This window comes from Sarcophilus harrisii, chromosome 2 (assembly GCF_902635505.1).
Source record: "Sarcophilus harrisii chromosome 2, mSarHar1.11, whole genome shotgun sequence".
Lineage (NCBI taxonomy): Eukaryota > Metazoa > Chordata > Mammalia > Dasyuromorphia > Dasyuridae > Sarcophilus > Sarcophilus harrisii.
This window is the reverse complement of record NC_045427.1, coordinates 361,634,334-361,658,882: the sequence shown is the minus strand read 5'-3', so window position 1 is coordinate 361,658,882 and position 24,549 is coordinate 361,634,334. Positions and strand designations below refer to the sequence as shown.

General features: G+C 32.5%; 1 protein-coding gene across 10 annotated transcripts in view; it reads left to right on the top strand.

The window, feature by feature from the left end:
- Positions 1-24,549, top strand: part of EML1 (EMAP like 1) — a 267,603-nt gene that overhangs the window by 120,922 nt on the left and 122,132 nt on the right. For 6 of the 10 annotated variants that reach the window (XR_004232102.1, XM_031953270.1, XM_031953266.1 and 3 more), the window contains exons 2-3: positions 15,295-15,477; positions 16,882-16,947. Coding sequence is in view for 9 of the 10 variants with exons in the window: in XM_031953270.1 (XP_031809130.1) it covers positions 15,295-15,477; positions 16,882-16,947 (249 nt within the window). In the remaining variant the exon portion in view is untranslated. The remainder of the gene's footprint in view (positions 1-15,294; positions 15,478-16,881; positions 16,948-24,549) is intronic. The other 4 variants (XM_031953269.1, XM_031953268.1, XM_031953267.1 and 1 more) reach the window with 1 other exon arrangement.

The following is a 24,549-nucleotide window of genomic DNA, read 5'->3' as shown; positions in this document are numbered from 1 at the left end:
CACAACTGAAATACCAGTTTTCAAGTAAGTGCATTTCCAAAAAGTTGAAAAAACATATCTATAAGTTTGTAATTCTTCTGTAAATACCATTAAAAACCAAAATTATGTAAGCATATGTTGAGCACTTTTCTTTTTCTTTTTTAGTATAATGAAGACTTTGTCAATCACAGAGGTCAAATATTTTAAAATATTTAGAGGCATGATTTACATAGAGGGAAGCAAATATTTCCCAAGTTAAATATGAATGATAAATTATTGGAGTCATATTGAATTGATTCATTGCCCAGTCTAGATAGGCTGTTTTTTAGCTATTTACTCTGAGCTCATAATTAAGAAAAGGTTTATATCAATAGTACAACCATCTTGTGGCAGCCCTCTTTGTACAAAGTGACCAGAAACTGGAAACTGAGTGGATGCCCAGCATTTGGAGAATGGCTGAATAAATTGTGGTATATGAATATTATGGAATATTATTGTTCTTTAAGAAATGACCAACAGGATGATTTCAGAAAGGCCTGGAGAGACTTACACGAACTGATGCTGAGTGAAATGAGCAGGGCCAGGAGATCATCATATACTTCAACAACAATACTATATGATGATCAATTCTGATGGACGTAGCCATCTTCAGCAATGAGATGAACCAAATAAGTTCCAATAGAGCAGTAATGAATTGAACCAGCTACACCCAGTGAAAGAACTCTGGGAGATGACTATGAACCACTACATAGAATTCCCAATCCCTATATTTTTGCCTGAGTGCATTTTGGATTTCCTTCACAGGCTTATTGTACACTATTTCAAAGTCCGATTCTTTTTGTACAGCAAAATAACTCTTTGGACATGTATACTAATATTGCATTTAATTTATACTTTAACATATTTAACATGTATTGGTCAACCTGCCATCTGGGGGAGGGGATGGGGGGAAGGAGGAGAAAAATTGTAACAAAAGGTTTGGCAATTGTTAATGCTGTAAAATTACCCATGCATATAACTTGTAAATAAAAAGCTATAATTAAAAAAATAGTACAACCATCAGTATATCTTTGGAAATAATCTGAACCTCTACTTGTTGAATTCAACCTTTTCCTTATTGCTTACTCAAGCAGTTTCTGCTAATAGAAAATGAGTTCCGAATTTGTCTTGGAAAAGGTCATATAGTACATGATAGGTCACAGAATAAATACAAAAGTTGCTCTAAGCAACAAGAAGTTGCTGAAGGGGAAGGCTTAAGGAGAATTTTAGAGAGCCAAAATTATTCCCATGTCTGCTAGATCAAGATCTACTCTTCTTTATCAGAAATGCTTTCATTTGTTCAAATGCATAATTTTTGTTAAAAAAAAAACTAAAATGAAGTTTATAAGACAAGCTTTTGATTGAAATCAAATCGGATCACTAATAATATTGTAGAGTGGAAAGAGAATCATATTAGTCATCAGATTCAGTTTCAAATCCCAACCTGAGCATATGTGACAAATCATTTGACACCTTTGAGTTTCAGATACTTTATCTATAAAATGGGAGGTGAAGGGGGAGGAGGGTAATAACAGGCTATTTAAATACTCAAGAGTTATAAGGATCAAATTAAATACTATATTAAAAAATTGATATAAATATGACCTATTGTCCTTATTTACCATTTACTTTTCCAAACTGAGAATTTTCTGGCAGTATATTTTGCCTATGAATAAGTGTCTTACACTGCTTTTTTTTTTATTAAAAAAAATTTCCTCCAAATGCCTTACTAAATCCTGTTGAAGAAGAGTAGAAGATATTTATTGCATAATACCAAAAAAAAGAGCTGTAAGAATTTAGATCTTGTAGACAGGTTTTGTAGTTTAGGTAATAATTGTATTTCTTTCCTACATACTTTACTCCTAAAAGACAGACACAAGCTGCATTTTAGTTCTTAAATAATATATATTAACTTACATAAACAAACTCTAAATTCACATTACAAGCAAAGCTTTTTACCCAAATATTTTGAAGATCCACACTTTAAGGATTCATTCTTTTTCATTAATAAAGCTACTCTTATTGGTGATTAAATCTGAGTCTCCATTTGCTTCAGAAAATAATATTTGTAAGTTTGAGCGGCTCCACCCCTGTTTCCAAATTACATGGTGGCCAACTTCCTGGTGATCAGCTTCTCCAAACTTAACCAGACTAGTCTTTGCGTGATAGACATACTGTCTTTTTTTTTTTAAATCTCAAAGTTTTTCTTCCTTTGTAAGACCTACTTGAACTTCAGATTACCTATAAACCATGAATGAGACATTTGAATAGGATTTTAACTGCTTTAGTAAGTTGTAGCTTAAATATATTTTTTGTAATTTCTTTTGGAGATGTAACAATTCATGAGCATTTGTAAAAAAAAAAAAATTTTTTTAATAATAGGTTTGGAACTTTTATTCTGACCTTTAAAAAAGGTTAATCTTTTGTAAAGGGGCATACAGAATGTAACCAAATGAAACTATCATATGCTTTAATGGAATTGTGTAAATGGAAGGTTGCTTGATAGAACTTCACATACAAATGTTGTGGGGATTTTTTTTCCTGAGAAATAAGATCAATATTTCTTTATTATTCTTCTCATTCTTTATTTTTATTGACTTCAGGAAAAATAGTCCTGAAACAAAGCACTATCCTTTTATTATTCTTTTATTTAGTGTGGACTACTGCACAAATTAACTTATTTTTATAATTGAATGAAAGCATTGGCATTTAATTCATCTTCTCTGGATTCACTGAAGGCATATGACAACTCCAATAGCACACAGGACAACGGAGATAATATGTACTTTATCTTATTTAATTTCTACTGTTAGGTCTCTCTCTTTTGAAAGCCTTTCATTCCACATAGCTTGGTGATAATGAGTATTTGGTATGGAGGCATCTATTAAAATTACTGTTACTTAAATTTTTATAATTTAATGTTATGTTTGGGTCATTGTTATTATTATCTCATTCTGTTGAGAATTTTTTAAACAGCTACCCACAAATGAGAATTTATTTCAGGAATATCTGTTTACAAAAACTAGTGTTAATTTATACTTAGAAGTATATAAATACATCATCTGACAATAGACTGGAACCAATGACGACTGTTCTAGTTCCCATATAAAAATGACAGAAATGTAAACTAATACTTGAACTTTATTATATTTCCCTAAAGTGATTTCCTTTTAAAATTTCCTTTCTTCCACTCAGAACACAACTGCCCATATAAATATCAAATACAATTAATCTCATTTTCACCCTTTTTCCCCATCATGGCCATTCATTAACTCTTTTCTTGAATTTTAATCTTGAGATCATAGAAGATCTAGTCAGTGTGCTAGAGATCTTCCATTTCTTTAAATATACATTATGTATCACTGTAGCATTCCTTCTTGGTACATAACCTTCCTGCATTGTTTTCTAGTCATAAAGGTCTTAATTATGCCTTTTGTATCATATTTATTCAATTTATTAGATTTCACTTATACTGAGAATTTCAATAAATGTAGATTATTAGTTTATTTGTAGTTTTTCAGCTCATTGATAATTGGATAAATAGACATTGATAGGAGCAACTGTTAACATTTGAAGATAGTTTAAATACTATAGTTTTCTTAACTCTCTCTGCTCCATTTCCTATCACTTTGCTATAGTTGGTACCCTTGTGGAAGAAAAGAAAGAAGGGAAGAAGAAAGTAAGGAAAGAGGGAAGAAAGGAAGGATTGATTTATTAAGCACTTACTGCTTGCCAGGAACTGTGCAGTGTTCTACATATATTATCTCATTTGATGAGATTCTGCAAGGTGGGATCTATTATTATCCATATCTTACAGATGAAGAAATTGAGGCAGGCAGAGGCTAAGTTATTTGCCTAGAGTTATAGAGGTATTTGAGGCTGGATTTGAACTCAGGAATTCTTGACTCAGGCTCCTCACAATATCCATTGTACCTTTTAGCAGCTTTTGTGGAACAAAACTATAAAATATGTATTTTTTATGTATCACTGTATCAAAAAACAAACAAAAAAAAACCAGACTCCATCCATTCCTAACCCTATGGTAATAAGCCTTGCCTTGAATAGAAAACACAACTATTCTAAAGTCTATACTTAAAACTTTCCCAATTTGGTGGAACCAGGCAACTTATACTCTATTGAAAAGTCTGAACTTGAGAGGAACGCTAAAATTTTATTACAAGAGTGTTAATACAATATCCTGCTTGGAATCATGACTCCATGGGCACTTTGATAAATAATGTGAAATAATTAAGTCTGAAAAGGTAGGAAGGAACAAAATTATAGAGGACTTTAAATACCAGTTCAGACTTCTGAGTTCATTGGAGATTGCTACCTATACCTGAAACTGAGGACAAACAAAATATTACAAACTCAGGTTCATTTCTTGGTTGCCATAGGATAAAAATAGAGAAAAGTATCAGTTCTTCCTGATTCATTCAGTTTACAGTGCTTACACTGGTAATAAACTGATTTTCACTGTCTGGAGATAGGAGGGAAAAATGCCCTAGTCTGATAGTTTTAAAGATACAGTTGTTCTAGATATGCATCCAGTTTAAAGAGCTGATTCTTACTATGTCATAGAGGAATACAAAGAAGCAAGATGCATTGATATTAGTTTTTCTGAACATACTCCAGGGTCTTATTACATTCCCACTGGAAAGCTTATCATTATTGATTATGTCATTGATCAGTCCTTCAATTGTGTCTGACTCTTCTTGACCCTGTAGAATATAGCACTCCAAATTAACCATGGGGTTTTCTTGGCAAAGATTCTAGACTGGTTTGCTATTTCCTTCTCTAGTAAATGAAGGCAAAGAGTTAAATGATTTGTCCAAAGTTATACAGTTCATAAATGTCTGAGGCCAAATTTGACCTCAGTTCTTCCTGATCTCAGACCTAGTGCGCTATGCACTGAGCCCTTAATTGCCTCTGCTGGTTATTTATTACATTAAAATACTGATATCCAAAAATATTGTTTCTAGATTGTACTTAAAGAATTCATTTTTAAAAATTTATTTAAAACTAAATACAAAATAAGAAAAAAATCAAATAGATAAAGAAAAAGGAAAACAAAAAAAAGGAAAGTAGAACATCTGGAAGGATTCAAAATACATAACAATAAATTTACATTTCAAGAAAGCATTTATAATAATAAAGGCATTATATTCATGACTGTCCATCTTTGCCTTCTTGTAGGTTATTCTCTTGTTTTTCTCCTGCACATTCTTTACTTTATTCTTTTTTCCCCTTTCATCCCTCCAACTCCCGCAAGCAGGCTACAGTTAAACATGGATATATATTCACATCCATATACATATATATCTATATACACAGACACATATGTCTATATGCATAAATACACACAAAAATATACACACATACACATACATACACATTTACACTTATGTAGACATGTATCTAAAACTATTAATATGGCTGAGATATAATATAGATTTCTTTCTTGATTGAATTTTTAAGTTTGACTTTGAGATCAATGATTACTAGCCCTACTTTTTTTTCTAATAAGTTCTGCTCTTGTTCCTTGTTGTGTTTGTATATATCTCTTATTTCCTTTCTCTGCTAATTCTTTAGTTTAATTCTATTCCTCCACTTGGCTTGCTATTACTTAACCTCCCCTCACCTTTGCATCCTTCTCTTATCTTTGCCTCTCACCCTTGATCTCCCTCCCCATTTATCCCATTCCCATAAATCCACATACCCTACCCACTCCTAGTAATCTAAACACCCTTATGCATTCCACCTTATCCTATTACTACCCTTTCCCTCCCTCTTTAACCCTTTCCCATTAATCTATACACCCTTATGTTCCCCACCTTATCCTATTCTTTCCCCTCTTTTTTCTTTATAGATTTCAGAGAGTGCTAATCCCTTCGTGGTGTATGTATTGTTCCCTATGGTTTTCAGAACTATCAGACCTCCTCCCCCTTCTAATGCTTCTGTATCAAGTCTTCCTCTTCACCACATTATATAGAGTAACTACTATTTTTTTCCTTTTGCTAGACAGTTTTATTTTTTAGAATTAGGTCATAATCATCTCTGCCCAAATATTTCTTTTGAACTCCTCACTCAGGCATTGTATAACTAAAATTCTTAAAACTTAAAATGATATGTCAGTTTATATTTTTTGGAAATGTTATGGTGATTACACTAAATTTTTAAACTATTCCCCCTCCCATTACATGTAAAAACAATTTTTAACATTCATTAAAAAAAATTTTGAGTTTAAAATTTTATCCCTCTCTCTGTCCCTCTCTATTCTCTGAGATAATAAATCCTTTTATATAGGTTTTATATATGGCTTACATTAAATTTAATACTTGTCATATGCTGGTTTTAATTTATGAAATGAGAAAGTAAATTTATTGGGGAAAAGTTCATATATACGCATTAATTTATCTGTTGAATTAATAGGCTTGCTTTGATCATCAGGTATTTGCTTATAAAACTGCCTTTGGTTTACCTTTAAATGAATATTAATCATTATTTGCTCTTAAACAATGAGGACAAGCTATGGGTCAAAAACATCACCACCATCACAAAATCCTACTTTGTTCCCCTTCTGTTGGCACACTAAGAGAAACTTGATTTCTTAAAAGTTATTTAAATATGTGTTCTAAATTTTCTTTTGTTCACACATTACTTTTTTTAAAAATCAGATTGAAATATTTTGTTGATGATAGACACTTCCAAACTCTCCCTACCTAACAAAATACAGAGCCAGAATAAGTTAGTTTTTTGATTTTTAATAACATTATGCTAGATTTTAAGTCAGAAGACTTAGATTTGAACCCTAGCTATGCTACTAGACACCACTTGTGTGATCTTCAACTAGTTTCTTATTCTCTCAGTTTCCTCAGTCATGAAATGAAGGAATTGGATTAGCTTCTGTATTTTCTCTCAGTTCTATATCTGTATTTCAGAGACCTATGTGCCTTTTAACTGGGACAGTATGGTCCTAAGATTATAAGCAAACACATATTAAACAGCTACTACCTACTAAGAATTGTGCTAGACTCTGAATACAAAAAAAGAAGGAAAGGGGAAAGGAAAGGATCCTTGCTTTTAAAGATTGTGCTTTCTATCAGAGGAAACAAAATATATACATGCAAGTATATATATGTAAATTATGCCCAAGATAAATATAAAAGCAGTTTAAGGAAAGAAAGGGCAGTAATAACTAGGGGAATCAGAGAAGGCATTGAGTAAAAAGTAGCATTTTAACTAAGCTGAAGATAAAAATTTGGAGAGGTAGGGATGTGGAAGGAGTTATTTCTGCATATAAGAGATGACATGCTAATTTATAGATACAGGAGAGAGATCATCTGTTTCTGTGAAGGGCTAATTGTCCAGTTTTTCTAGAACACAATATAAATATTGTGAAATAATTGTCTGGCAAGGTATAAAGGAGTCAAATCAGGGAGGGCCTTTAACCAAGCTGAGTTTTTTGGTTAGTGGCAATAGGGATCACCAGTGAAGGTGTGAAAAAGTTAGAGACCTGGTCCACAGTTCTGTGGAGGATGTAATGGAAAGGGAAGAGAGTGGAACAATTAGGAGGACATTAGAATAGCACAAAGAAGAAAATATAAGGGACTGAATTGTAATAAGATGGTGGCTTTGTGAATAAAGATAAGACTTAATGAACTTGGCAAGTGTTTAGAAATGTTGGGGATAAGAGAGAGAGGAGTGTCAAGGTTGAATCTTATTTGTGAACCTAGATGGTGGTAGTCTTAGCCGAAATAAGGAAAGGTATGTTTGAATGAGAAATTGTAATGAGTTTCACTTTAGATAAATTAAATTTGAGATGCTGATATGGAACATCTTGATGATATCTAGCATCCAGTCGAAGATATGTAATGATATCAATGATGATGTGACTGGAGTTAAAGACATAGAAATACATAAGTATTTGGAAATCATCTATATGAAGATGAACTTTGAACCCATGGGAGCATGTAAAACAAGGAAAGAGGATAGTATAGGGAAACGAGATAAGAGTATAGAGTGTTAGAGGGCAGAAAGCAGATGATAAATCAGAAAAGGAGACTAAGAGTTCTGATAAGCATGAAGATTATCAGAAGAAAACAGTATCACAGAATAGAAAAGAGAAGAAGGTATCTAAGTTGAGGGTAGGTTGATCAACAATGACAAAAGTAGGAAAGAGGTCAAGAAGGATGAGGAGTGAGAAAAGGTTATTAGGCATCTATAATAACTTTTGAAAGACTGTGTTTCAGCTCAATGGTAGGATCTGAAATTTCATTACATGACATTGAGAAATGAATCAATATTGAGGACTATATAACTTTAAAATATGAATATAATTTAAAAGTAACTACAAAGGATATCTGTATATAGAAATGGGAATCTTTAATTTACAAATGACTCTCATGCATATAATCACTGCCTCAATCCCTACCATCTCCCTTTGACCTGAGTAGGGGAAAGGAGAACCTAATCATGTTTGGTGCATAGTAGACATTTAAATATGTATTGGTTGGTTAATTGGTTTTTAAAATTTGTAAGTTTAAAAGAAGAAGAAAATAGAAAAAATTGTGAAAATCAGGAATGACTTAGCAATGGTTAGAATTGCAAAGAAACATATTTAAGGTTGATATAGGGAAAATTTCCTAATAATTAGAGCTATTACCTGCAGAAATAACAGAAGATTATATAATATATACATTAGTGTGATCAGGTCATTGTTTTCTTTCTGAAACTCAGTATATGCAGAGTAATTTTCAAAGTTAACAAAGAAGAATGCAAATTAAGTTCCTAATTAGATTGACTGAATAATCTAGTAATACTGAGTCTACTTTGAGGTTTTAGTCTTTAAAATGTGGTGAAACAAGAACACACAAAATCAATGCAGTTAGAATTACAAGGGAAACAGTTAATTGGGAGAAAATTGCTGCAAATTTTTCTAATAAAGATTGGATGAGTCTCTATCGTATATATATATATATATATATATATATGTTATTTATATAAATATGTAGACAAGTTCTCTAAGAAGGAAGACTACCTTGTATACTTTAGTTATTAGTTATAATTATTTAGTATAAAAGACAGATATCCTCTACAGAATGTTTGTTTTCTCTTATACATTGCCTGAAATTTCGGTTATTAGGATTTAATAACCTTGTGTATGTGTGTGTGTGTGTACGTGCGCGCACCCGCAGGTGGAGGGAGCAGAAGAGGGGCGGTGTTGGATGGCCTGCTTGGATGCCATTGATATGGTCAATTGAGAGAAATATGTTAGAGCTTTTATTTCCAGAATAAATATACATATTTTGTGGAAATTAAATACTGTATGTCTCTTGTGCTTTTAAATTAGATAAAACATAAAGCTGAACCAGTACTAAACTATATGGTAAAACAGAAATCATCAAAACCATTTGATACTAGCAAAGAAATAAAGAATAGTGGATCAGTGTAATAGGTTAGGTTCATAAGACACAATAGTCAATAACACTATAACAATCTAGTGTTTGATAAGCCCAAAGACTTCAACATCTGGGATAAGAACTCACTATTTGACAAAAATTGCTGGGAAAATTAGAAAATAGTATGACGGAAAGAAGACATTGACCAAAACCTAACATCCTATATACTAAGATAAGATCTAAATGGTTTCACGATTTAGATATAGTGATACTGTAAACAAATTAGGAGAAAAAGAGACAGTGTACCTCTCAGATCTGTGGAAATGGAATTTATGACCAAAGAAGAACTAGAGAACATTATGAAATGCAAAATAATGTTGGTTATATTAATTTTTTAAAAATTGTAGAAACAAAACTAATGCAGTCAAAATTAGAAGGGATGCAGAAAACGAGGAAAAATTTTGTAAACAATGTTTCTTGAAAGATAAAAGGCTTCATTTCTAATGTATATAGAGAATTGACTCAAATTTATAAGAATATAAGCCATTCTCCAATTGATAAATAGTAAAAGGATATAAACAGATAATTTTCAAATGAGGAAATTAAAGCTGTTCATAATCATATGAAAAAAATACTCTAAATCACTATTGATAGGAGAAATGCAAATTAAGACAACACACCTCTCAGATTGGCAAATAAGACAGGAAAAGATAATAATAAATGGAGACAAAGTGGGAAAACTGGGACATTAATACATTGTTAGTGGTAAAGTGAGCTGACCAGCCATTCTGGAGAGCAATTTGGAACTATGCCCAAAGGGCTATCAAACTGTGCATACCCTTTTATCCAGCTTTGTCTCTACTGGGTCTGTATCACCCAGAGATCATAAAAATATGCAAAAAGTTTATAGCAGCCCTTTTCATAGTGTTCAGGAACCGGAAATTGAGTGAATGTCAATCATTTGGGAAATGGCTGAATAAGTTATGCTATGGGAATGTAATTGAATATTATTCCATAAGAAATGATGAGAAAGCTGATTTCCGAAAAGCCTGGAAAGACTCAGCATGAACTGATGCTAAGTGAAATGAGTAGAACCAAGAGAACATTATACATAGCAAGATTATATGATCAACTGTGATAGCCTTAGTTCTTCTCAACAATGAGGTGATTGAAGAGAATTCCAATAGACTTATGATGGAAAAAGCTATCCAAGTCCAGAGAGAGAACTATGGAGAGAGAACTATATGTGAATCACAGCACAGTATTTTCTTTCTTTTAAAAAAAATAAAGTCCTTTATTTCATTGAATACCCATTCCTCCCCTGAATGATTATATCCAGTTTTAGGGGGTAGGTGATTCTTCATTGTTATCCTAGATTTTTTGGCTTCTGGAATATCATATTCCAAGTCCTCCTAGCCTTTATTATTGAAGCTGCTAAATCTTATGTTGTCTTGACTGTAACTCCATGATACTTTGTTTCTTTCTGGATGCTTGTCACATTTTTTCCTTGATCTGGGAGCTATGGAAATTGGCCATAATATTTTTGGGAGTTTTCATTTTGGAATCTTTGTCAGAAAATGATCAATGGATTCTTTCAGTTTCTATTTTACCTTGTGGTTCTAGAATATCAGGGTGGATTTGCTTGACAGTTTCTTAAAAAATGATACCTATATCCAGGTTAGTTGTTTTTGCTATGAGATATTTTACATTCTTTTTTTTCATCTTTTTTTTGGTTTTGTTTCATTGTTTCTTGATTTCTCATAAAGTCATTAGCTTCCATTTGCTCAATTCTAATTTTTAAGGAATTATATTCTTTGGTGAGCTTTTGTACCTCCTTTTCCATATGTCCAATTCTGTTTTTAAAGAATTGTTTTCTTCAGTATATTTTTTCTATTTAGCCAATTCTACTTTTTAAGGAGTTTATTTTTTTTCTTCATTGAATTTCTGTGCCTCTCTTTCCATTTGACTATCTTCTTTTTAAAGATATTTTGTACTTAAATAGCTTTTGTACTTTTTATATTTCCTTTTTCATTTGTCCTAGTTTACTGTTTTTTTTTCTTTCCAGGTAATTTATTTTGCTTTCAGTGCAAATTTCTTTTTTTAGTGTAGTAAGTTTATTTTAATACACATTGCCTTATGAATCATGTTGGGAAAGAAAAATGCGAATAAAAGGGAAATGGGAGAGATAAAAAAAGAAAAAAGAAGTAAGCATCGCATAATATTGATTTAGATTCAGTCTCCTTAGATCTTTTTCTGGATGCAGATGGCATTTTCTATCCAAAGTCTATTGGGATTGCTTTGGATCACTGAACTGCTGAGAAGAATCAAGTCTTTCATAGTTGATCATCACACATTCTTCCTGTTATAGTTTACAATTCCTGGTTCTGCTTGTTTCACTCAACATCAGTTCACGTCAATCTTTCTAGGCCTTTTTATAATCAGCTTTTTCATCGTTTTTTATAAAACAATAAATATTCCATTACCTTCATGTAGTACAGCTTGTTCAGTCATTCCCCAGTTGATGGGTATCTACTCCCTTTCTAGTTCTTAGCCACCACAAAAAGAGCTGCTTTATAGCATAAAAATAAATAAATATAAAATAAACATAAACATAAAAATGTTTATACATTTTTGCACATATGGATCCTTTTCCCTCCTTTATGGTTTTTTTTTTGGGGGGATACAGACTCAGCAATGGCACTGCTGGGTCAGAGGGTATGCAATATTATAGTCCTTTGGGTATAGTTCCAGATTCATAGCATAGCATTTTCACCTGTGCTGTTGCTGCTGCTGTTGTTTATTTGCTTGTTTTTTTTTTCTTTTTCATTTCCCCACTTTGATCTAATTTTGTGTAGCATGATAAATTTGGAAATATGCTTAGAAGAATTGCATCTATATTGGATCACTGGCTTTTTAGAGGAGGGAGGGTCGTAATGAAGGAAGGAAAAAAATTTGGAACACAAGGCTTTGTGAGGGTAAATATCTTTGCATGTATTTTGAAAAGTAAAAAACTATTATTATTTTTAAAAAAAACATAAAGGGTTGGAGAGTATAAAGCAATCTTTAAAGAAATATTAATACCGAAAAACAAATTCATAAAATAATAAGAATTTTGGATTTGGAGAGAACTTCAGAAGGCATTTATTTCAAATCTATAACACACCTGACAAATGATTATAAAACTTCACCTTTAAAATTCCCACTGAAGGGGAAATCACTACTCACTCTAGGAGTCTATTAATTTAACAAACATTTTTAAGTATTTGATATAAGCAAAATCCTATGAAAGAATTAGAATTCAATGTAATCTCATCCAGATTCCAATCAAATAGTGCTATTTGAATAATGCTGATTTTTAGAAAGCTTACTTTATGTTGAACTAAATTCTTCCTTACAATAAGCCAGTCTTCTTTCTTATAGATTCTACTTGTTCTTTTCTGTGAAACCAAGCTGAATAAAAGTATTAATTCTTCACCCACAAAAAAGCCCTCCAGATATTTTATATCTCCTATCATCTTCACATAAGCCTTTTTTTTTAGATTAAAAATCTATACTAATTTGCTTGTATGGCAAATTTTTTTTTAGTACTCTCACTATCTTTGTTATCATCCTTTGGACTTATTATAGTGTATGTGTTTCTCTTCTAAAATATAGTGTACCTTAGTGATAAGATATGTAATGACCAGACCAGAGTTCATATAGATTATCACTTTCCTCATTCTGTGAACTGTATTTTTAATAATGAAGTAATTTGATTGCTAGAACCCATAATTTACTTTTGCAAAACAGTTATATATCTACTGTCTTCTGCTATGGAATTGAAGTTTAGATCTTTATCTTTATTCAATTCCAATAATAGCTAGCATTTATTTAGACTATAATCTCATTTGATTCTCACAACAACATTGTAAAGTAGGTGCTATTATAAGCCCCATTTTACAGCTCTTCTTTATTCAAAGTTCTCCATAGTATTTACCATGCCACCAATTCTAGCTTGTTCATATTAATCCACCATTATGGCTTATTGAGATAACTTTGGACTCCAATTCTGTCATCCATAGTATTTATGTTTTGTTCAGTGATGTCCAACTCTTTATGACCCTGTAAGGGGTTCTTTTGGCAAAGATACTGAAGTGATTTGACATTTCCTTCTCCAGTGCATTAAGGCAGAGTAAGTAACTTGCCAAGGATCATACAAGCTAGTGAGTGTCTGAGGCCAGATTTAAACTCAGGTCTTCTTGACTCCAGACCAAGCACACTGAGCTACCCAGCTGCCTTTATATAGTATAGAGGTCATGCTATTACTATCTGTTAACTCTTTAAGATCTTTGGAATATATAATTATAGATTATGTAGGAGTTTTGAATAAATAATCCATAGGGTTCCATTCAACTCTAAAATTCTATAATTCTGTGATCCTCTAGAACTAGGCCCAAACCTAGAGGAAAAGAGTTGGAAATAAGTATTTATATAGCACCCACAATGTGCCAGACAACATGCTAAGAATTTTATAAATATTATTTCATTTGATCCTCTCAACAACTCTGGGAAATAGAGGCTGTTATTGTCTCCATTTGAGGAAATTGAGGCAGATAGAGGTTAATTGACTTGCCCAGAGTTACATAGCTACATAGCTGGGAATCATCTGAAACCAGATTTGAATTTAGGTTTTACTGACTCTAGCCACCGATTTACTTACCTACCTCTAGGGAGTACAATGAATTTGAAGTAAGAAGACCTGACTTCATGATTATGGATGGATGAGCCATTTCATCTCTCTGGATCTTGGTTTCCCAAATTGTAAAATAATATTATTAGGTTAGATTGCCTCTAATTTCAAGGCTCAATCCTATAATAATGATCCTTTATATTTTATAATACTTTATACTTTCCAGAGTCCTTTCATACATATTATCTTATTTATCCTTAAGAATATTCATCAGTAGCACAATATCTTACACACTTATATGTTATGGTTTACAACATACTTTAGAGCCATTTTCTTATTTGATCATTAAGATTTTTATATGTACCAGTAAAGGAAAGAAAAATTATTTATATTTTGTAAATAAAAAATACTGATGATGCTTACCATATAAATCTAATAATAGTATTATTAGAATTCTAATTAACTAGTACCCCAGTAATTAGAGTTCTAATGATAAAACAATTAATAATAAGATCATAATAGAATAATAACATATCCAGCTCTTCTGACTCCTATTTCAGTTTCATTTTCATTATCATGAATAGGAAATAACTTAATGACAGCAACAGAAGCAAGCATGAAAATGAAGTAAATGGAACAAAGATTAGAAGTTCTGTATACTTTAATCTTTGCATTGCAACAGAAGCTCAATCAATTTATAGCATATGATTTTAGGATAAATATTTTTTCATATTCAGTTTTTATTTAATTTTCCCAGTGTAAAAGAGGCATATGAGTATACCCAATATAAATTTTCTCCAAATATACATATGTTAGTAAACTGTGATTTCATTGGTTTGGAGGTTGCTTACCTCAATACAAATTGACATTTCCCTATTCATTGTGTTAAATATTCATTAAATAGTGATTTTTTTTTAAGGTGAGTTTATATGGCCAAAAAACTCCCAAGAAATTCATTTCAGGTTGCCAGTTTCCCAATGATGAACCTCTCCAAACCTTCTTGGACAACAGGCATATATACATGCCTTACCTCAAAGCCTCTGTAGCTTGGTGGGTCCTGGTAAAGTTTGTGTTCTGCTGGCATAATATTAGTACCTGAACTATCCCTATTAAGTACTGAGCAATAGGAGGAAGAATCAGTAAAAAAAAAAAATTTCGTCTAGTTTAGGGGCATTTTGTCATATTTTTCTATATCCTTTGATTTAGATGACAGTGCTTCTGCTGCAAGTAGCATGGAAGTAACTGATCGAATTGCCTCTCTGGAGCAGCGAGTCCAGATGCAAGAAGATGATATTCAGCTGCTCAAATCAGCTCTGGCTGATGTAGTCCGACGCTTGAATATTACTGAAGAACAACAGGCCATGTTGAACAGAAAAGGACCTACCAAAGGTAAACATTTCAGATATTTGCATTGTAACATAATTAATTTGTATGGACTTTTTCTATATTTTTAATAGACCATGCTTTTAGATGTGTGTGTGTGTGTGTGTGTGTGTGTGTGTGTGTGTGTGTGTGTATAATACCCCAATGACCAAAGTACACAATGATTTTGTTTAAGTCAAAGTGAATTCTGGCTATTATATATACCCTTCATTGTGATAAGTGTATCATTAAAAATCTCCATCTCTTTGGAGAATATTGATTTGTCCTTTTAAAAGCTGAACTAAAACTTTACCCCTCTAGTAAATCTTTCTGATTAATATTTACCAACTCTAAGGATGATAATAAAAATAAGCATGTTTTAAGTTTCACAAAAGCTCTTAACTAAATAATGCTGTGAAATTATTTGTGCAAGAATTACTAAATCCATTTCTAGGGAAACCGAGACTTAGTGAGGGAACTTATCCACAGTCACATTATACTTGATTAGCTCTCAGATAGTTTATGGCTAAGAACTTTTAAAATTCAGACAAACTTAAATATAAATAAGTTTAACAAATTATTTCACAGAATATATGCATATATATGTATACTTTTTTGGAGTGAGGTTGAAGTGTTATTAAAATTATTGGCTCCATTTTTACACATTGATTGAAGTTAGCAGTAAATTAATTCTTTTTTTTTCCCAAGATAATTATTGCTGGGTACTCAAGGCAGATTTTTAAAATTTAAACAATCTTTTAAAGTTTTTTTAACTTGTTTTCCAAATTATAAAGTAATGTATAACTAAGATTATTTTAAATACTCTTGTTACTACTCAGCACTTTAGGAACAACATGTAGTATACTGCTTTGTATACCACCTCATATGCACTTGGATTCAGGTGCTTACATGTCTTTTATAGTTAATCTAAGGAAGTAACATAATATTAGTTCTCCATACTATCAGTGTGATTGTGAGCAATTTACATAACCTCTCTTGAGCCTCAATTTCCTTATCTTTAGAAGGAAAGACTTCTAAAGATTCTGTCATCTCTAAATTTATTTTCCTATAATCTTTGTTTTCTTTTAGCTCTAAATCCTATAAACCTGTGAAACTCAATCCTTAGAGTTATATTGATTCTTTGTGTGTGTGTGTGTGTGTGTGTGTGTGTGTGTGTGTGTGTGTGTGTCATTAATTTTAACTATTTAGGTTTTTATGGACTTTATAACTCAATTGAAGGGAGAAAATATTACATTATTCCTCATATCCCAAGGTATCTGTTTTTGGACTTATTAACTAAAAAGAATTTTAGATTTTTCTTGCTTTATATAAGTTCATGAAAATTTAGTATGGCTTCTTTTCCTTTTTACTTATGCTTCCATTTACACATTTTCTATTACTGGTAATATTAATAGCCCTATTAATTCATAGATCAGAATATGACTAAAAAAGCGTCTGCTGGAGAGGCTGATAAACATGTCAGTCCTGCTATTTCAGGTAAGACATCAAAAAAAAAAACACAATTTGGAAAATAAATTAACAGCCACTGACAATTGCATAATATGATTGATTTAGTAAGCTATTAAATTAACACCTAACATTGTAAAGTTCTCTCACAATTTGCAATATTTTAAAATCACCTTTTAAAAGAATTACTAAAGTCAGATAAAATAATAAACAATATAATTAATAAATAGATGCTTTGGCCAAGTCAGTCACAATTACAGTTTAATAAATTTGATTCAGCAGATAATTTAATTCCTGCTATGTGCAAGGTAATGAAATCAGTTCTTGATTTAGCTTTTGTGTAAATATAAAAGATAACTTCCTAATGATTACAGGGGTCCAAAAGTGAGATGAGTTTCCTCGATAAATAGTGAGTTTTCCATCATATAAAATCTTCACATGTTTAAAATTTTATACAGGAGGTTCCTTCTTGGGTATGGATTTGACTAGTAGACTTCTTAAGATCCTTTCCAATTCTGTCTTAGTCACTTGAAAGGGGAGTCCCTTTTAATCAAGATTAGATTTGATTTTCTAACTAGTCTGAAGTATAATGTGATATGTTTAACTTCAGACTTTTATGAGATACTAAACCCACAAGACTGAACAAGGATTTGTTAGGTAGAATGAGTCAGAAAACAAGACTCAAGTCTCAGACTCTTTGCTATAATTGATACTGAAGATGTCATTTATTTTTTTGAGGAAGAGAAAGATAAGAATTGGGTAGTAGAATGAATCAAAATCCTGGTTAACTAAACTTAAGGTTTTATAACAAAATGCAGTGAGGATCTGACCTTGTTTTTCTATTTTTTTTAAAACATTATTATCTTCCTCTTTCCTTTTATACTAAATCCCCTGAATGATAAAAAACGTTTCCTTTATATTTGGTTAACTTTATTTGAAAAGCCAGAATTTTATCAGTTTTTTTAAAATTACTTGTCCTCTCCCTTTAGGTAATAGGGAGCTCTATAAAGGACTATTTCTTAAGTACTAGACCTGTTACTTCATTGATCTAAGGAAATTTTCAGTGAGAACACTTTCTCTATCAATGCATATCATCATTGTCTCTGCAACTTATAGTCTTATCAAGTTGCCTAAAGCACTGAGAAATTAAATGATTTGTTCAATCATAAAGTCAGATTTGGAAATCTTGTTTCAAAGATAGGCTTTCAACCTGGATTTTTTTGGCTTCTTCTTCTATCCACCATGCCACTGATTCTACAGGAAACCTAAAAATTGTTGATAATAGCCAATAACCATTTTAAATAGATCTAGTCAGTAAAAAAAAAATTAAATTCTTATATAACTTTTTAATGCAACTTTAAAATGTCAAACTTCAGAAAGCTAGAGTGAATTGATTCACATGTTTATGTTGTTTACATTAAAATTAGTTTTCTGTACAGATTATAGGTAGGTTTTTTGTTTGTTTATTTTGTACTTAAAAGTACCATTTCTCAACCTGGTCCTAAACTATTTCAATGTCATAAAAATTATTTTACTTTGGGAAGAGCATCAATGTATGATAATAGTTTGTTTTGCTGAGGCAATTGGGGTTAAGTGACTTGCCCAGGGTCACACAGCTGGAACGTGTTAAGTGTCTGAGATCACATTTTAACTCAGATCCTCCTGACTTCTGGGCTGGTACTGTATCCACTGTGCCACCTAGCTGCCTCAATAATAGTTCTTAATATGTAGAGAAGATGTGAATCTTTATGAAAGAAACTAGACCTAGGTGCTTTATGTTTAATTTGACTTTAAAATCAAGGGTGTCACATGAGACTGTTATGGCATGATCTGCTCCTGGATACTCACCACTCCCAAAACTTAACCTTTAGACAGAAAAGATTTTAACATCAAATTCCTGAGTCAAAATGCTATTACAGAATGCTAAAGCTCAAAAAGATTTACTAAAATGTCCAGTTGTTCTGGTCCACTATAAATATTCTACACTGCCTAAAATGAAAATACTTTTTCATGTGAGATTGACCGTAATGCATTTGCATATTCACAATATCATAATCACATAATTTCCATGATCACAGAAATAGAAATTTTGCATTAATTTTGAGAAGGCTTTATTGTGTCAAGGATGAGTATTTTCCCATATCGTTTTGCAGCTTATTTTGTAGGTAAGGAACTAAGGCAAAAAAGATTCAGTGACTTGTCAATGATCACACAACTAGTAAGTTTCCTGAGGCCAAATTTGAATTCAAGTCTTTCTAACTTTAGGCCTAGCACTTTATCCATTGCATCCCATGCGTCCCTATGTTATCTTGCTTTTTGGTCCGACTGTTATTATTAATGGTTAACATGTATAGGGTATATAAGAGTTGCAAGTTCTATACATCTATATGATACTGTTTAATCCTTATAATTACTATGAGGAATGTGTTATTATTTTAATTTATCTGCAGACAAGGAAATAGAATTTGAGAAATTGACTTGTGCAGAATACATAGCGAATAAGTGTTTATACTAGATACTATCTCAGGTCTTCCTAACTTCAAATCCAGGACTCTAACCACTGTTACCTAGTGGCCACCTGTTTTCTTCAACTGAAGGAACTAAAAGTGTTTAAGCTAGAGAAAGGAATTTTTAGAAATAATGTAATAGTTAACTTTAAATATATAAAAAGAACTTATGTTGAGGAAAAAGATTAGATTTATTGTGTATGTCTCTAATAGATAGTATTAAAATCAAAACATAGATGTTAGAAAGATTATTGTTTCAGAATAAGGAAACTCCATGTTACAATTTGAGCTTCTAGATGGTTTTGATGAGATCTAGATTTGGGGTACCTAAATGAAATTAAGGTTTAATTGAGGTCTAGTGGCAGGTTCAGGGTACAGGGAATCAAATAGAGCTCCCCTACAACTCCTTTGGATTCAGCACAAGGATATGGAGTTAAATGAGGTCTAGTAGTGGCGCAAGAGTCCCCTCTATAGGAATTTACAGACCCAAAAACCTAGATTGATAAAAGAGGTTTATTATGGGGTTTGGATGTAAGGTTAAAGTCTAATTAAGGAAATAGATGAAGGTAGAGATAAGAGGGCACCAGAAACAGGATTCCAGTGGGCAGAGAGTCCTTGGGATGCATAGCTGGCATGGTTTGACCCAATGCAAAGAGAGAACTCCAGCTTGACTCTTTTATAATGAGAGATTTAGCTAAAGGAGCCTGTGGGTGAAGTCCCAAGTTGGCTCCTCGATGGATTTCAGTGGGGGCTTGAATTTGCTTGGTGGGGGTTGGGAAACCTGAGCAGATCATTAGAAGGGGGCTAGGACAGCCCAAGTTAGCTCAGATCCCATGGGGGCTGGGAGAGCCCAAGTTGCCTCAGATTCAGATGGGGGCTGGGACAGGCCCAGATCTCCTATTGGAATTCAAAGGGGTGCTTTTGACCAGGATTTGTAAATCAAAGGTCCTCGCTTCCTGGATTGATGATGCATCAGCTAGGAGGGGCTGAGAGGAATCTGAATCACAAATCAATCTGAAAGGACTAGTTTCTTAAAGGGACCACAAGCCACATCAGTTTGAGCTACCTAGTGAAGTAGTAAATTCTCTGTAACTGAAGATTTTCAAGAACTTTTAGATATCTCAAACTGAATGTCTAGTAGACATCTTAAAACTCATTATATCCAAAATGGAACTTATTCTCTTTCCATTATGCTCTCTCTAACTCCTGCCTACCACAACTACCTATTGCAGAAGGCAACACCATCTCCCCAGTCCTTTAGGACTATAGCCTGGATTCCTCAATATCTCTCAACTAGGTCTCCTTCCCTACTCTGACATTGCTAATACTTTAGTGCAGGAGCTCATCATATTACCTGGATTACTGTAATAATCTGCTTGTGGGTTTGCCTACCTCAAGTCTCTCCCCATTCCAGTCCACTCTCCACTAAGCCAGGAAAGTGATTTTCCTAAAGCATAGGTCTAGCCATGTCACCTTCAACCCCAACATTCCATTCAACAAATTTCAGTAGTTTTCTATTGTCTCCAGGAGCAAATATAAAATATTCCGGCATTCTAAACCCTTCATAACTATGTTTCCAGTCTTCTTACAATCTTATTCCTTGACATGTATTCTTCAGTCTAGTGACACTAGCTGATCCATAAATAAGAGATTATCTCACTGTTCTTTGACTATTCCCCATGCTTAGAATTCCCTCCCTCCTCCCCCTGACTGCTGACTTTCCTCACTTTCTTTAAGTCCAAACTAAAATTCCACCTTTTACAGGAAGCCTTCCCCCAACTTCTCCTAATTCCAGTGCCTTCTTGTGAATTATCTCCTGTTTATCTTGTATATTACTTGCATTGTATATATTTGTTTGCATGCTGTTTCCCTCAATGGATTATAAGCTCCTTGAAGGCAAGAATCATCTTTTGCCACTTTTTGTATTCCCAACATTTAGCATAGTGCCTGGTACCTAATAAGCACTTATTATGTGTTTGTTGATTGTTTGATTGAATAGGCTAAATGATCCCTTGTAGAAAATGTTGGATTAATTGATTTAGGTATAGTTTAGATGACCTTTAACATTTAGAATCATAGTATAGGTATAAGAATTTATCAGTCTGCTTCAGATCTTCATGATTTATGCTGCCTTATGACTTTCATACAAATACAATGAATAAAAAACTTTCAATACTTAACGATGTGCCAAGCATTCTCCTTAACTCTGGATTTAGCTATATAAAAACAAAGACAGTCCTTGCCATCAAGGAGCTTATGTTCAAATAGAAGAAACAACACACATAGAGGAGTGATATCAAAGGAGGGATTCAAAAAATTATAGGCATAATAGGTCACAAGGGAGTAGAATAACATATCTTTTCTAGTTCATTTGGTCATTGTTTATTGCTCTAGAACTGGAGAGCAACTGAGGAATTCTTCCATAGATATGAAGAGACAGGAGAGGATGATGTGAAGAAAAGGATATTCTCATAGTGGTAAGGAGGCTATGGAGATGACCACAGAGGAGGGAGTTATGTGAAACATGGTTAGACTTTCTTTCCTAGTTTTAAGAGAGACAACTCATCATTTAGGAGAGTAGTGCCCCAGGGCTGCAATTCTTCCAGAGCCTGGTCTCCTGAATGGATACAGAAGCATTTGGTGAAGAGGCCATGGAGGAAGTAACCAGATAGGAGTGAGATTTTTAAATATATAATACTTTCATTTGATTGAATCCAGATGTTAAAATTCTCCTTTTCCCTTTTTGGATTACTAAATCCCTAATCCTCAAGAACAAAACACTATCTAAAAACTTCAATTTTGAGAAGAACAGTTATTTCACAGATGGTGGTACTTCTTTCACCAAAGTAAATCAGAGTTCCTCTATACTTTAATATATAATATTTTATATATAATATATATATAAACACCTTCTATTAGCCACTTCTCTGGTGGTGAGTTTTTCTGGGCTTAGCTAGATTGATCCTTAGATCAATTCATCATCTATTAGCTAAATTGGTTGTTTAGCACACAGCTTATTTCTAGCCCACACTCAAAATCTTTTTGTCTTGACAGAACCTGGTAAAATCTGTGCTCTGCTGACATAGCCTTCAAAAGGCTGACACAGCCTTCAAAAAATTCAGTTGCTTCCATACTATAATGAGGCACTGGAGTAGGACAGTAATAAAGAATCCTTTGAATAAAAAAACTCAGAAATCAAAATAACCCATAAGATCTTAGAAACTGTTTCTTTAATTCTAGCTTTTTATGAGTATGAAATTGAGCCTGGGGCCCTTCAGAATACTTTTTTCTTTATAAAGGGTTAATCCCTAGAAATTGTTTATCCATGAATAAATCTTTTTACTCAAGTATGTATGGTACTTATTCACATTTGATGCTCTATGATATTTTTATATCTTTATATATTTGAGACTCTTCCTCTTTAGAAAAAACTGCATTGGGAGGTGAGATTTTATGATTTAATATTTAGTTATTTTGATAATGATAAGATAAACATAAGGCAAAATTGTATATCTGATTAAAATTAAAATTATAGCATCTTTAATAAAAACATGTTTAGATGGTGATTAATTACAAAGTGCTCTTTTTATAACAACCATATGAATGAAGTAGTTACTGCAGTTACTAGTTATTATTTACTATTTTGCAAATAAGGAAACTCATGCTCAAATACATTGTGTCTATAGTCACATGGCTAATGAGTTTTAGATCAGGGACTTGAACCAATGTTTTCTAATCCATGTACAATTCTCTTTCTACTGGACTATAAGAGAACAATAATTAGGCCCTGCCCCAGTGGGAGTATTTCCAGTTTCATTGTTATTCTGAAAGTGTTTTCTAGTAAAAAGGCTCTCTTTCTAAGCAAGATGATAGTGGTCTTCAGAAAAAGAAATAAGACTAGATTCAAACTGTTCACTTCCCCCATTCCCCTTTCTCCCACAGATAATATAAGAATTTTTCAAAGGAACCACTTTGGGGCATTTGAAGATTATAGATTCCATTGGAAGTTTTTAACACTTCATACTGGTTGTTTATCTCTGGTTGTTTTGTACTCACTATTTCTTTACTAATTAAACATCTTATTCTTCTGTTTATAACTCAGAAATTTAACCTGAAATCTAACTAACAAAATATATTTGAAATGCATCCTGCTCTGGAAACAAGTTTCTAATTCCTAATATAGTATCTTTGTTTCTTTTTTAATGTCATGTCTTCTCTTTAAAATTACAACAATCGTATATGCTTTTGATGTTAGTCAGCAGCTTAACAAAGAAAACTAAACAGAAAGGTATGACGAATGCATATTGTATGAATATGTTTTCATGCCTTTAAAAATCTTCTTTCTTTTTATTTCTTTATTTTCTTGGGTGACTGCAATTAGAATGCATTCATGCTGTCCTTTGTTGTTTAAAACTGTTGCTGGGTATCCCTAGGATTTGGAATCTGGTGTTTCCTTTCTTTAGAAGAATGTTTTAAATTATTCAGATTTAGTGTTTATATAGAATATATATTGGATTGAGGAAAAGAAAGATGAAGATTGATCAGTAAACGTCTAAAGAACCAATTGGAAAAATATACAAATAGTTCATAGGGTATCATTACCTTTGTTGCTTTATTCTATATAAAATATATAGGAAAAAAATTTTAATGTAGGGTTTTTTTGAATAAGGCAAGAATGGCATTTTTTGGATTGATTATGAATCATACATTTTAATTCAGGAAGGGATGTTTCCAGAGAAATTGGCTTCCAGAAATCTTCCAAAATAAGAATTATTTGTAACTGGATGGACATGTAGCATAATTATTATTATTATTATTATTTTTATTATAATAACTTTTTATTGACAGAACCCATGCCAGGATAATTTTTTATAACATTATCCCTTGCACTCACTTCTGTTCCGATTTTTCCCCTCTCTCCCTCCACCCCCTCCCCTAGATGGCAAGCAGTCCTATATATGTTGAATATGTTGCAGTATATCCTAGATACAATATATGTGTGCAGAACCAAACAGTTCTCTTGTTGCACAGGGAGAATTGGATTCAGAAGGTAAAAATAACCTGGGAAGAAAAACAAAAATGCAAACAGTTTACATTCATTTCCCAGTGTTCTTTCTTTGGGTGT